The sequence below is a fragment of the Penicillium nucicola genome (genome assembly GCF_028828085.1).
Source record: "Penicillium nucicola strain IBT 29836 chromosome Unknown utg000010l, whole genome shotgun sequence".
NCBI lineage: Eukaryota > Fungi > Ascomycota > Eurotiomycetes > Eurotiales > Aspergillaceae > Penicillium > Penicillium nucicola.
Genome location: NW_026643134.1, coordinates 2,358,092 through 2,372,900, shown reverse-complemented (window position 1 = coordinate 2,372,900; position 14,809 = coordinate 2,358,092). Strand labels below are relative to the sequence as shown.

Below are 14,809 nucleotides of genomic sequence, written 5' to 3'. Positions count from 1 at the left end.
CTGCTGTTGGGTTTTTGCCTATGCTCTTCATTGCCAGTGTTGACCTGTCCGCTCGACTAGACTGCCATCGCGATGTCCCCATTTCAATAGATATCTCCATTCAGCTCCAAGTCTTTGTTTGGATTTCTTTGGCCACCGGAAGATCTTTACCCTACTCTGATCTTCATGTGCATAGTCCCCATCAAGACCTCCGACTTTGAACAACACCATCGCAATCTCTCATTATTCCGAATTGGACATAAGTTATAAAGCAATAAACAACTCCAACCAAATAGCAGCAAAGCCACCCATTCCATTGCCGTGAAACAAGAATATAAAATATAAAAATAAAACAAACAGCAACGAGCCAACATCTACCAACGGAAAAGCTTAGCCAAAGGAATGAACATCCAGAAAAGCGAAAGCACCGATCCCTCCGAATGTACACTGGGCCGCGTCGAACCAGCATTCGAGACAGCCTGATACGGATCCTGACCATAGGTCGAGTTCAACGTGACATGCGCAGAAATGGATCCATCCTCCAACCGGATCCATGTCTCGATTTCTTCCTTTAGATTCGTTTCATTCAGCAGGATTTGACGCCCGCCACGCGTTAGATCACCGTAGCCTCCGTATCCTGTGTGTCGGCCGTAGCACATGTTCATGCCATTTCCGGTTAAATCATGGTCGACTAAGGTGCCGTCCCACTTGAAACACCTGTTTTCATTGTCAGTATTGTAGTCATAGGATATAATATTTGGTATTTAGTATTTGGATGTTGAATGTAGGATTCTGCATACCAATCATTCTGATGATCATGACCACTAAACCCAGCAATCAATCCCTCCGTTTCAAGAAGCGCCTTCATGAACTTGACATCCTGTCTATCATAGCTCCAGTCGCCGGTCCCCTGGGGGTTAACCCGTTCACGATTAACCCCCGGGTTCCGGTGCGGATCCACGCGATCCTTGCGTTGATATTCCAGCATTGCATGGGCCGGGATATGGTAAAAGGCCAGCGAGGGGATGACTCCCCATTTTGCCTTGATCGCAGACTCTGTCTCCGTGAACCAATCCACAACCTGCAAAGCAATCACATCACAGTCAGCCGTTCATTCTGCATTCCACGCGCCTCCTGTGCCCCCAGACTCCAATATCGCTGAATGCTTACCGACTCATCAATCCAACTAGGCCTCTTGACGGACGGCCCCCCTTGCCCCTCGGGCTGATAGTAGTGACCGCCCTTCGAATCGAAGAACCAAAGAATAAGCGCCGGTTTGTCCGTCGGCGCAGCACGGTGCGAAAAGACCGGCAGGTAGTAATTCGTGATCCCCGCTTTGGGGCCGGAGACCCTGCTTTCAGTTAGACTGTTCGCATGGCGCGTCTCGGCTTCGAACATGTCCTTCTTCGGGTCGAGATTGACCTCGCTGTCGTGGTTGCCGTACGTCGAGGCCCATTTGTATCCGCCGTATAGCAGCGGGGACACGACTCTGTCGACATATTTCTTGCTGTCGGCTTTTTGGGTCCGCTCGCCTGATACAAGGTCTCCATTTAGGACTACGAAGTCGATTTGTTCTTTTGCCAGGATGTATGACATGACTTCTGTTGATTTTGCATCTTTTTTGTCGTCTGTATATGGGTTAGTCTGTATTTCACTGTTTGGCCCCTTCTCTAGAATTGGGTGAAGGCGTGATGGTTTCGGGTTAGCTATTTGGGTACATACCCTCGGCGAAGTGTAGATCCTCAAAGACGGAGATGTGGAAGGTGCCATTCTCTGTGAATCGAAGCGTGCGCTCCGTTGGTGTTCGGAGGACTGTCTGGGTCGACAGTCTATCGAGTGAGGGTGCCATGTTGAAAATAGAGCTGGGATAGATATATTCTCACCAATATGATCCCATTCAGGGTCTCATTCAGGTCTCGAGGTCAGTGCAAGGGAAAGGTCAAGTGGTTGGAGCGGGAATGGGGCGCCAAGACGCACATCCCTTTTCCCCCGCATTTTGCTGACAGGGTCATGCACGCCATTGTTGGCTTATCTTAGGTCTTAGGGCAAGCTTCGGTTGTGTTTCGTGTATGGAACAGGACCTTGGGGCTTTCTACCAAGGTGTCTCCCGTTACTCAAGGTCCTTGTCCGCGTATATATATGTATATAAGTCCTGGTGCATACCCCAGCCTCCGCATCTCCTCTCTGCCCTTACACTCCACAAAGGGCCAACTGGTGTGGATATGCCTCACTCCACAATGAATATGGATCGAGACAAATTACCAGGCTACACAACAACACTCAGAAATTAGGGGATAGAGGGCCTAGTGTGCAGAACAATACTGTACAGGACCCTGCTATACTATAACAGCATTATGGTTCGGACAAGGACACCCAAGCATCGATCAACACCTACTGCGGTTGCTCTGAAAGAAAAACACAACTACATGTCTACGGGAAGAAAAAAATATTGTGGAAATGTAATATTGACATCTGTTTCTACAAGATAATAGAAACAGTTGATCGAGATCGATCAAGCAAGGTTGTACACCTTGCACATGTGGAAACCACACAATGTTGAAATAGTAAAACCCGACACGGCTGCGTGTCGTTAAAGTCACAGCAGCCATGTCAGATATAATCGTCAGTCATGTTGAAACTCCAGGCCCGCTTTTGGTATCCTCTAGAAACCCATTGAAACCCATATGTTGAACTTTTGGTATCATCTTCGTAACTCATCATAAAATAAAATGCCCCGATCCAGAGACGACAGGTTGAGAATGTCGCCTCCTATTAAAATGGTTAAGGGTTGAAAGGATCTACTGCGCATACTTGGCGCGGAAGAACTTGGCGGCGGCGACCATACCCTCAAGGGCGGCCTTGGTCTCGCGCCACTGGCGGGTCTTCAGACCACAGTCGGGGTTGACCCACAACTGCTGAGGAGTGAGGTACTGCAGCATCTCCTCGAGACGGTCCTTGATCTCCTGCTCGCTGGGGATACGGGGAGAGTGGATGTCGTAGACACCGGGACCGATGTGACGGGGGTAAGCCTGGTCAATGAAGACCTGGAGGAGCTTAGCGTCAGACTTGCTGTTCTCGATGGACAGGACATCGGCATCGAGGGCAGCAATGGCGTGGAAGAAGTCCTGGAACTCAGAGTAACAGAAGTGGGAGTGGATCTGAGTGCCGTCGGTGACACCGGCGGTGGACAGCTTGAAGGAGTCGACGGCCCACTTGAGGTAGGCAACACGCTCGGAGCCAGTGCGGAGAGGGAGACCCTCACGGAGAGCAGGCTCATCGACCTGGATGACGTGGATGCCAGCGGCCTCAAGGTCAACAACCTCATCGCGGAGAGCGAGAGCGAGCTGCTGAGCCTGGACGGACTGGTGGACATCGTCACGGGGGAAGGACCAGCGGAGACAGGTGATAGGTCCAGTGAGCATACCCTTCATGGGCTTCTTGGTGATGGAAGCAGCGTACTTGGACTCCTTGACGGTCATAGGAGCGGGACGAGAGATGTCACCAACGATGATGGGGGGACGCACGCAACGGGAACCGTAAGACTGGACCCAGGCGTGGGTGGTGAAGACGTAACCAGTGAGACGCTCACCGAAGTACTGGACCATGTCGTTACGCTCGGGCTCACCGTGGACGAGAACGTCAAGGTCGAGCTCCTCCTGGATGCGGACAACCTCCTCGATCTCCTTCTCAATGAACTTCTCGTACTCAGCGGGGGTGATCTCACCCTTGGTGAACTTGTTACGCTGGACACGGATCTCCTTGGTCTGGGGGAAGGAACCAATGGTGGTGGTGGGGAAGAGAGGAAGCTTGAGGGTCTTGCCCTGCTCGGCGTGGCGAGTGGGGAAGGGAGATTGACGGTTGTGCATCTCGGGGGTGACGGCAGCCTGGCGGGCCTTAACAGCGGGGTCGTTGGTGCGGGCAGAAGAAGCACGGGCCTGAACGGACTTGGCGTTGGCCTCGAGCTCAGCGCGGACGGCAGCGGGGCCCTCGGAGACGGCCTTGGCGATCACGACGACCTCAGCGGTCTTCTCAACAGCGAAGGAGAACCAGTCGCGGACCTCAGCATCGAGGGTCTTCTCGCTCTCAAGGGTGTGGGGAACGTGGAGCAGGGAGCTGGAGGTGGCAACGACGACACGCTCCTTGCCGAGCTTCTGGATGGCCTTCTCGACCTTCTCGATGGCAGCCTTGAAGTTGGTCTTCCAGATGTTACGACCGTCAACGACACCAGCAGAGAGGACCTGGTTGGGACCGAGGGCAGCAACAACAGTGTCAAGCTGCTCGGGGTTGCGGACAAGGTCAATGTGGATGGCGTAGAGGCTCTGGAGGTGGGCGAGGACATCAACGTTGTGGACGATGTCACCGAAGTAGGTGGTGAGGGTAATACGGGGACCCTTGGCGGCGAGGGCACCAATCTTCTCGTAGGCAGGCTTGAAGGCAGCCTTGGACTTCTCAGCAAGGTCGAAGACGAGGACGGGCTCATCAATCTGGACATCCTCGGCACCAGCGGCCTTGAGCTTCTCGAGGAGCTCAACGTAGAGGGGAACAAGCTTGTCCAGGAGAGAGATGGGGTCAACGCTCTGGCCACGGTCGGCCTTGGCGAGGGTCAGGAAAGAGACAGGACCGAGGATGACGGGGCGGGTGGTGATGCCAGCGGCCTTGGCCTCGAGGAACTCAGTCACGGGCTTGGGCTCAGCAGCGAGCTTGAAGACCTGGTTGTCCTGGAGGGCAGGCTTGACGTAGTGGTAGTTGCTGTCGAACCACTTGACCATCTCCTGTAAAATTGTTAGGCATGATTCCAAAAAGAAATATAATACGGTAGACACGTACGAGAGCGGGGACATCGACACCCTCCTTCTGGAGACCACGACCCATAGCGAAGTACTCATCGAGAGGGTGAAGGTTGTACTTGGTGTAACGCTCGGGGATGGTTCCGAAGAGCTGGTGGTGGTCGAGAATCTGATCGTAGAAAGCGAAGTCGTTGCTAGGGATAACATCGACACCGGCATCCTTCTGGATCTGCCAGTGGGCAAGACGAAGACGCTTGCCCTCGGCGAGGAGCTCATCACGGGAGATCTTGTCACCCCAGTAAGCCTCAGTGGCCTTCTTGAGGTCACGGAGCTTTCCCATACGGGGGAAACCCAAAACAGATCTAAAGAGCAAGGAGTCAGTATGACCGAGAAATAGAGGAATGGTGGATTGAAGATAGAACATACGATTGAACCATCTTGACGGTTGTGTGTGTGTATGAGGGGGGGAATGGGCAATGTCTCTTAAGCAAACAACGATGCTTTGGAGAGATGAAGAAGAAAGAGAAAGGAAAGAGGGAAAAGCTCGAAGAAAATAGAGGGGAAGGGAAAACACACTAACCCAACGGGGAGTTACACGGAGGGGCAGTGGTACTGTCATTGAGCCCTCATACAGTTACAATACCGGGGAATATTTATTACCACCCCCTCTCTTGGCCCTGCTGGCGGGGATCAGCATGTAAGTTACAGTTCATACTCCGTACATACTCCCCACGGTAATCTCCGTGATCGGGGCACTAAGGTCGATCACGCCATTGGGTGTCATCGATAAGACTCAATAGTTTGTGCAGGCATTCGGTAAGGACATGGCCATGCATGAATTGGCTAGTTGATATTTGTTTTTTTATACTGGTCATTGTTATTGCCATGATCATATTTATTGGGTCCCAGGGCCGGACCACGAGGCGAATGGTTGGGAGTACGACGTAAACATGCTTCTTGTCTAACCCCGCGGACCTAGAACCAATTGGTCAGAGCTACAACACGCAGAAACAAAATCATCTACAGTAACCCAGGGAACTGTAGTCAACCAAACTCCAACAATTGAGTCAACCCCTATTTGACTAACAGATACCAAGTCACATCCACAACATTCCAGAATCCCCCGAACATCGGTCTCCGTTCAAGCAATTGATCGGCCCACGTGATCTGCCATCGAAAAAGTTAATTCCGGACTCTTCCAGAACTGTTGAGAGTGCAGTGGGAATCGTCAAGCATCCAGTCTCTCGTTTTTGGTGACATCCCCAGTGTATTCGCTGCAAACAGACTAAAAAGAGATACAGCACGCAATGGCCTCTCCAGACCGTATTAGCCCTGTGGAAGCCAAGTCCCAAGAAACGCAGACTCACCGTGTCCATACCGATGAAATGTCGGTGACAAACGAAGATGATCGCGATTTGCTGAAGTTGGGCTATCGTGCAGTATTGGCACGTGGCTGGGGGTCATTTGACAACTTTGCCTGTTCCTTCTCGGCCTTGTACTGCATTGGAGGCATCCGTGTGTTGTTCTACATCGCCCTCAGTGGAGGTGGGCCAGCCGCGATGTATGTATCACACGCTCCATGCACTTTCAGCTGCACTTGTCCTGCAATCCAATGTTGATCACTAACACCTATCTCATTCAGATGGAGCTCCTGGATTTCTGGTAGCATCTTCTCGATCATCACCGCTGCCTGTCTCGCTGAAGCTTGCTCGAGCTACCCCGCCGCGGGGTCTATCTACTACTGGGCATTCCGATCATGGGGTGGTGGTCGAGTTGGTCGGTTCGTCTCCTTCCTCGTTGCGGCGTGGACGTTGGTTGCGTGGACTGCCTTCTTGGCCAGTGACTCGTTTGGGGTTGCCAATTACCTCATCTCTGAAGTTGTCGTATTCAATCCGGAAACAAGCTTCCCATATGAGACGTCCGATGTACGAGCCCGCGCCGTGGCCTGGGCTTTCTCATTGTTGTTCTTGGCCATCGCAACCGCGTTGAACTTCCTCCCACCGCGTATGTACTCCGGGGTGTTCCGGGCGGGTTTCACGGTGATCATCATCGACATGTTGCTCAACTTCATTTGGCTTCCCATCGGCGTGTCCAAAACTTACGGATTCCAATCCGCTGAATACGTCTTCACGTCTACATACAATGGTGGTGGTACGAGTCCCGGTCTCAACTGGGTTCTGTCCTGGTTCCTGGTGGGCAGCTGCTTGGTTGGACAAGATGCGTCGGGCCATGTTGCGGAAGAGACTATCTCTGCGAAGAAGGCAGCTGCTAAGGGCATCTTCTGGGCCACTGTCGCCTCCGCATTGTGTGGTTTCCCGATCATCATCTTGTTCTTGTTCTGCATGCCACCCATCGAGACATTCTACAACACCAGCGCGCCCCAGCCGTTCATCAACATGTACGCCTTGGCGCTTGGACCACATGCCCATGTGGTGATGACAATCATCTCAATGATCGGAGCTATTCTTAATACCTCAATCTCCTTGGTGGCTGTTTCACGACTTGTGTTCGCCGTGGCGCGTGACGGTGTCTTCCCATACAGCGATTTCCTATCGCGTGTGTCGAAATCAAAGCAGCCTCATAACGCGATTATCTTTATCTCGACCATCGCCGCTCTTTTGCTTTGCACACAGCTCCCGTCTCAAGTGGCTTTCTCCAGTTTGATCTCGACTTCTGCAGCTGGATCACTTGCAGCATATGGCCTCGTTGGAATCGGTCGCGCTTTCATCACGCGCAAAACCTTCCGCCCGGGCTTTTGGGACTTGGGTCGATTCGGTGTTGTGGCTGCCGTTGTCACATTCATCTGGAACGGTTTCGCTTTTGCCGTGCTGTGCGCACCGGCTTACTCGAACCATGCTATCGACGAAGACTCGAGTCTGTTCAACTACGCCATCGTCATTATGGGTGGTGTCACTATCCTTGCTATCGCTGAATGGTGGCGCAAGTCGAACGATGATTGGTTCAAGCATCTCAAGGTCACTGACTCGAATTCCGAGGTCAACCAGCCCATTGAGCGGGAGGAGACCAAGGATGTTTCAGTGTGAGTCTGAACTTTCATCCCGCTCGCCGATTCAAAATGTGGTGCTTCTGACGGGTTATGGCGACGAGGGTGAAGCACCGAGGAGGATCTAACATGGCATCCATGCAGGGATGCACAGAGTAAGTGTATTTTTACGTAACACGCATGACGGGTGTTCGAGGTCTCGCGTTTTTTGGTCCGCCGAAAGCGCAAGCCTCGTTCTGAGATATTACCGTTAAAACTTGATCTGGACAATACCAGCGAAAGGACATGCACGCTTCATCCCTCTTCCCTCTTTGGTGTCCTGCCTTGCAGACGCGGTGCTCAAGGCGGATGCTACTAACTGCCTCTTCGGAGATGTAGATCTGCGGTTTGCTACTGGCAAGTTGATCATGCCTGTTCCAGACTTTCTTCGCCCTATGCTGGCTGCAGTCACTGTCTCGGTCTTGCGCTATCGGTGTGCTCCGTCGGTCTCTGCGATATCCTGCATTCCTACATTACTGCCTTTTGGCACAATGCTGGTTTGAAGTTCGGCCTGTACATGTGCAGGGTGTCGCTTGATCGATCAGGTCTCTGATCTGCTCCGTGCGCGAAAGTTATGCCCATATTTACACATTCAATGTGTGCATGACTTGGGATCGAGCTGTTGGATTGAGAGTTGCAGTACGATGTCCTGCACAGAGATATTATCTCTCTCTCCCACTGGACCTGCCTGATTGACATATCGGCATCGTAGATTGTCAGCTACAGCAAACCGCTCGTAGACACGTAGATGCATAAAGTGATAGTCCCGAGCAACCCGGTGTGTTATCTTGATATGATTGGACAGAGCACCCTGCAATTGAGTTTTGTCAATCCGGGGGCTCAGTCGCTACCCCCGAGTCCCAAGATTTCAAACCAGAGACTAACGGTAGGTCTCCAGTAACGCATCAAGATACTAACGCCGTAGAAACATCTGTTTAGCTCACGGAGATCAAGGGCTAGTCTTGTCTGACGTCAAGCGGGTGATCATTGCCGAAAACGTACACGCTCCCCTCACTCCAAAGCCGGGGAAATAGCCCAACTTCTAACTTTCATCTTCTATCTGACATCTATCCATATACAATTCATTATTACAGCATTTTTCTTTGGTAGCGGTGTTCTATCTAATAGGGCTCTTCACAATGACATTCGCCGGCAGACTAGCAATACTCCCAGGAGGCCTGGGTATGAACAAGCACCACACAACGCCCTGTATATATAACGAACTCAGCAATTGACAACCCACTAGGAGGCCTAGGATCGAGCATAGGCAAAAAGCTCCACGCACAAGGAGCAAGCCTAGCAATTCTTTACGCCCCCTTCGAAGCTACAAGGCGCGACGAACTCTTAGAATCAGGGTACGGGGCTAAGGAAGGCACAATGGACAACATCCGCACCTACGAATGCGACATAACATCACCCGACTCAGTCCAATCCGCCTTCGACTCCCTATCACAGCAACCATTCTCCGCAGCAGAGAACCCATTTCCAAGTATACTAATCAACACAGCCGGCTACGTCTCCCTATCTAATATGGAGATCACACCTCCGTCCGAGACGCTAAAACACCTAACGACCAATATCCTTGGTCCGATGCTGTGCTCGCAGGCGTTCGCAAGGAGTTATTTCGCGGCATCTGAGTCTGGACAATCGGCTTCATCGATGGTTCCAGCTCCGCCAGGGAGGATCATCAGCATTTCTTCCCAAGCTGCGCATGCAGCGTTATATCGCCACGGTGCTTATTGTGCCTCTAAAGCGGGCTTGCTGGGGTTGACGAGGAGTATGGCTTCGGAGTGGGGAGGGCGGGGCATCACGGCTAATACAGTTTCGCCGACTGTTGCTTGGACCGAGTTGGGGAAAAAGGCCTGGGGGGAGGAAACGGTTCGGAAGGCTTTTCTGGAAAATATTCCTACGGGCAAGTTTGCTTTGCCGGAGGAGGTTGCTGATGCGGTTTTGTTTCTTTGTCAGGTGGGTTCTTACTTCGTCGCGGTTGGCTTCGTCGTTGGGATTGGTTTGCTGACCTGTAAGCTTGATAGGATTCTAGTGGGATGATTAATGGGGCGGATATTCGGATTGATGGTGGGTTCACGATTCGGTAGGTCTTGTTTAAAATTTATTAAGCATTGATGAAATCTCCACAATTTTTGAGACAGAATCAAGAATAATCACTCGCCTGAGAAGGATGAGGATTATGACATGTGTTTCTACATTTATTTTCCACTTTCAATTGTGAGATGCCTGAAACGCGGAGTCAACTTCATTCTCTGGTACATGGGCACCACTCTGATTGCATCACCGTTTGTGGGCGTCAGATAACAATAGCCACGAGATATCCAGTTTGGTCCTCGAGTTTACAAGATAGTAAGAAAAGAAGGATATTTCCTGCAGAACTTTGGAAGCTCACCGACAATAATGTTTTTTCGCATATTGGTTTGGGGGCAATATCAACAATGACAGTGCTCTCGCATAACAACGTTGGAAGTTGTAAACCGAGTATTAAAGTCACCACCAAGAAAAGGAAATGAATCACAACAAAATCCAAAATTGCACTTGACTTTCACTATCTGGAGAAGTATTCTGTTTAGAGCGAAAAAATAACTCCCTTAAGGTTGCCCCCGGCAGTACGATGCATTCTATAAATTGGTTCGGATTTCTATATTGACAATCTTTCAAGATATGCATGACGCTGTACAAAATCAAAATTAAAATGGCTCTAATTTTTCTTCGCGTTTAGAATCCCAAGATGTTCACGGATGGTTGTCAACTCTTTTAATCGATTCTCCTCCCCTTCCTGTAGTAGGCGAAGATGCTCGACCTTCAGCTGTTGAAATTCATCATCGAGTTTGTGATGCCAAGGATACAAAACGCAAACTTGGAAGCAGAATGCTGAGCTTGCGATCACAAAATTTGTGAGAGAAAAGCCGCGCGTGATGATCATTTTGCCGTTGAGTTGAAAGAGGAAAAGTATCGGGGATTGAGCTGGATCCGTGAGTGAATGCTAACTGGCGAAGGTAACACATTATAACAACTTACCTGCAGATATCAGAGACCTAGCTTGGGCCTATGTTTGATTCTCTAGGCGTTCGAAAATCTGGAAAATGTTGCCTTCACTAAAGAAGAGCCCCTGGGCCGAAACCCGGGCCTGATCCAGGCTTTTATTCCTCCGGCTCACTACGTCACGTGGGTGTTTATTCAGGAGATATCATTCTGATTCGAAAGGAGTGTGGAGACGTGCTGGTATTGCCATCAGCTGCGCTAATACTGTCAAGGCGCTCGTGACAACTTACTGCATTGGTTAAGAGATCTGTACCAGGTTGCCTTGTTCAATGTTGGTCACTGTTTGCCGCCAGGCACAAAGGATCATGATCAAACATTATAATATAGTACAGTTTCAGTCCTGGCTTCAAGCCCATAGGACTTCTCTTCATTCTACTGCTCAGTTATTCTGCAATGAACTATCCATGGATATCATATCTGAACTTTCGGCCGAAGCGGTGATTCCTCGGGATTTCGCAGTTCCGAGCAGCCACCTCCTCAGCCACCTCTTCCGCCACATATGGCTTCTGATTCAGGAAACATCAACTGTTGCTCAGAGCCCCTTCTCCCCAACTTCACAAACTGCAACTCCGAGGGCCCACTCGGATCTCAAGATCTCGGCGGCAGTAATCCGTGATCCCGCGACTGGATGTAACATCGCGTAAACCACATTTCGGCACCGCTTTTGAATGACAAAAGTATTAGACTCAATCTTTGTAGGGGTCTAATCGAGGTAAAACTTAGTGTGACTTACATTTCCCAGAGCCTGTATAGGACTATAGCCATCGTCCTCCAGACGACAGTTCAGGTAATTGACATAAGCTTCATCAGGAGTGACGCTCTGGGCACTCTGCCAGAGAAACTTGCCAGATCGAAGGAACATGTAGATGATTCCGCATGCCCATATATCGCCTTTTCTGACATCATTGACGTCTTGGTGCGTATAACTCTGACGACGAGAGCCACGACGACTGGGAAATCTTTCGGGTGGAAGATAGGGTATGCTTGAATTTGATACTCTGCTCCGAATGCACAAGGGTGGCGTATGATTAGAAGCTGAAGCTCGTCTAGCGCTTGATACAGATCGAGATGATGTGAAGTCCCTCCCATGTGATATTTGTATTAGTTCTCGAATTGCATCTTGATCTTCACCGAAACCACTTAGTTTCACTGCGCCCTGGGCGGTAAGCAGCACATGCTCTGGCCTTATATCACCGTGGGCGATATTGTGCCCGTGTAAGAAAGCCACTGCTCGTAGCATTTGAATGGCTAGGCAATTTGCCTCATCGGTGGACAGTTTCTCTGCCCGTTGCACTTTGGGGGCCATAAAGGTGTGTAAGTTGCCACCAGCGAAGTAAGGCATGACAAAACAGAGATTATTTTGCTTATTATAGAGAATGTCGAGGATTGGGACAATATTAGGGTGAGAAAGAGCGATACTTGGTGTTTCACTTTGGAACGAGCCAGGCAGTGAAAGAAGAGGCTTTGGGGTATTGCGGAATACCTTGACTGCATATAATTCCCGTACGGTATTTGATATAGAGCCTCGCCTCAATCTCGCTAGCATCTGACCGGACGAAGGCGGCGGAGTCGTGGTTTGATCAACGGTCTGCACTTTCTTTTCATACAATTGAACAGTATTGGAGTCATCATAATGGAGGACTTTGTTGAATCTTCCGTATCTCTCTTCGAAAGACGTTTGCAATGTTCCGTCTGATTGGAATTTAGTCGTGGAGGCTCTTCGCATGGGTTTCGACTTGGGATCTTGTAAATCGGTTACTGGTGGATGAGATTGGGTTCCTTGATCAGAAGGTCCATGGTCTGAAGATGTTGCCTGTGAAGCAGAGCGGCCCTCAGATTCAGGTGTCAGCCACCCCCACTTAGAAAAGATGCTTGCTAATCTATCTGGAATGCGAGGGGTTGCAAAGTCCCTCGTCTCTGTATCATCCTCCCTTCTCACATGGTGACGATGCGATGATAAGGAGAGGGACGGTATCTCGACATGCTCAAAGGGATAGTGGGAATGGATATCTTGAATTTCTTGAGAATCTGGGCCTTGCATTCTCTATTTCAGCTTTTCGTGTATAATAACGGTTGTCTGTTGCTTTGTTTCACAACATTCAAACTAAAATGGTTCCCAGAAGATCAGTCTTGGCAGATAAGAATACATTTGAAACAACCACCATACAAGGACGTTGAGAAAGAGGTGTTGGTCCCCGAGAGATGACGCATCCATGAATCATCTGACTTCTTTCTACCCTATCCATGGATAGGTATTTTTGAGTTCGGGTTAGTAATAAATGTGTCCGCTCCCGAGGTGCCAAGATGAACTTCACAGGTTATACTGTCCTGATGGGGCCCCTAAATTACATACTTGAGTGTGGATCAGGTGCGGCTACCGATCGTATGTAGTTTCACCCGGGTTAGAAGTGGCGTACTCCGCGGCCAATAAGATGGAACCACTTATGATACATGTAAATTTTATTTTAATATTTTTAGGCCTGGCTGTCTGGGATGATAGGCGTTGATAGAAGTTGCTGCGAGCGGAATATCATAAGAAAGAGTGTGTTGCTGCCCACACGCAGTAACCAAGGTTACATGGTGATTAAGGATTCTGCGTTCAACGACTGACAAGTTTGATTCATTGACTAGAAAGCCTCCTGGAGAAACTCCTGTAACGAGAAGTTCTCTCTGTGATGTAAACGTAGGTACGAGTAGATAGATGGACATTCCACTTTAGCTCTCAATTCGATCCACCATGTACTAGGGCCTGCCTTGCGGTACCAAAGATACAACAATAACAGAGCAACAGGGTCTCTCTGCCGCAGCAGATTCTCAAATGATCCATTTATGGTGAGAATGAACATCAGGGTGTGACTTGTGGAGACCTCTTTTTCCGGAACATTCAGGACCTGTGAGAGTGCGTGTGCAGCACAAAAGTACGCATTGTTCCCCGCCGTAGATGAGTCCCCAAGCAAGCATAAGTCAGCCAAAGCTCGTGAAATACCACCTACACCCATTTCTGGAAAAGGTGCATTCATTTGAGCAAAGGCTGTGGTCATTACGCTGAATAGACTGTCTGGACGGAGCGGGTTCACTACGTGCCACAGTGACATTTTACCGTTGCTCATATGCAGCCAGTCTAGATCTGACTCGCCTGAGTTCTTTAATGGCCAGGACTGTTCCGGCGTGCATGGATCGAGAGAAGAGAATATCAAGATGGTCAGAGCAGCGGCAGTGGCCCATATCGGATCCTTATCTTTTGATTCAATTGGGTCTCTTAGTCGCCTGTTGAGAAGTGTTGTGCTTTGAGACCAGTGGTAACACTCTTCCATGGTTCGGCGACTGTCTGACTGATTCATGTGGCGGTCGTATGTAAATGCCACTGCAAGAGCTGCATGCATCAGAAAAGGATACTGCAAGCCATATGTGTTAGACGATGTTTGGTTTGTAATTTTCGATCATGCTTTGTATATTTCCAATTTTCATGATGGTCACAGATTTCAGACTCACAGCAAATGATAGTTTTAAGAGATTCTGGTTCACATATATCGTGTTAGGATCATCTGCAATAAAAAGGCTTCGTTCAAAACAGCGAGTCATTAAATTTCGACATTTCGCGTTCAGTTCATAAGATGCATATTCATTGGATATCCAGACGGCACTGGAAACATGGGTTTTAAGGCCTGATTCTTGTCGATCCAGCAATTGCTTCCCTGTATCAGCAGCGATGGGCTGTAGATCTGGAAGATTAGGCTTGAAGTTGCATAATACCCCGAAAGAACTACATCTCTTGCAATATGGTTTATTTTCGTCACACTAAGAGACATTTTGATTGACTTAGCCAAACGCACAGGATGTAAATGATTTTCACAGTGATACCTTCACCTTCCTGAGCTTGCAATTCCGGCAACCAAATCTCGACCTCCGGGTAGTCTTACACTTCCGAGCCTCTCTTGAAGAAGTT

General features: G+C 49.7%; 5 protein-coding genes across 5 annotated transcripts; 2 read left to right on the top strand and 3 right to left on the bottom strand.

The window, feature by feature from the left end:
- Positions 1-353: 353 nt before the first annotated feature.
- N7511_009443 (metallophosphoesterase family protein) lies at positions 354-1,828 on the bottom strand (the record flags this gene model as incomplete). Its single annotated transcript, XM_057131820.1, has 4 exons — positions 354-696; positions 780-1,060; positions 1,150-1,607; positions 1,702-1,828. The coding sequence occupies 4 exons, from the start codon at positions 1,826-1,828 to the stop codon at positions 354-356; spliced, it is 1,209 nt and encodes a 402-aa protein (XP_056979808.1).
- A 949-nt stretch (positions 1,829-2,777) lies between these two features.
- On the bottom strand, positions 2,778-5,203 carry N7511_009442 (5-methyltetrahydropteroyltriglutamate--homocysteine S-methyltransferase; the record flags this gene model as incomplete). Its single annotated transcript, XM_057131819.1, has 3 exons — positions 2,778-4,751; positions 4,807-5,128; positions 5,193-5,203. 3 exons carry the CDS (start codon positions 5,201-5,203, stop codon positions 2,778-2,780), a joined length of 2,307 nt encoding a protein of 768 aa, XP_056979807.1.
- Positions 5,204-6,073: 870 nt separating this feature from the next.
- Positions 6,074-7,810, top strand: N7511_009441 (uncharacterized protein; the record flags this gene model as incomplete). Its single annotated transcript, XM_057131818.1, has 2 exons — positions 6,074-6,327; positions 6,409-7,810. 2 exons carry the CDS (start codon positions 6,074-6,076, stop codon positions 7,808-7,810), a joined length of 1,656 nt encoding a protein of 551 aa, XP_056979806.1.
- A 1,138-nt stretch (positions 7,811-8,948) lies between these two features.
- On the top strand, positions 8,949-9,905 carry N7511_009440 (putative short-chain dehydrogenase/reductase; the record flags this gene model as incomplete). The annotated part of the gene is made up of 3 exons (XM_057131817.1): positions 8,949-8,991; positions 9,056-9,774; positions 9,843-9,905. 3 exons carry the CDS (start codon positions 8,949-8,951, stop codon positions 9,903-9,905), a joined length of 825 nt encoding a protein of 274 aa, XP_056979805.1.
- A 1,490-nt stretch (positions 9,906-11,395) lies between these two features.
- On the bottom strand, positions 11,396-11,725 carry N7511_009439 (kinase-like domain-containing protein; the record flags this gene model as incomplete). The annotated part of the gene is made up of 2 exons (XM_057131816.1): positions 11,396-11,566; positions 11,597-11,725. 2 exons carry the CDS (start codon positions 11,723-11,725, stop codon positions 11,396-11,398), a joined length of 300 nt encoding a protein of 99 aa, XP_056979804.1.
- Between the last annotated feature and the right edge of the window lie 3,084 nt (positions 11,726-14,809).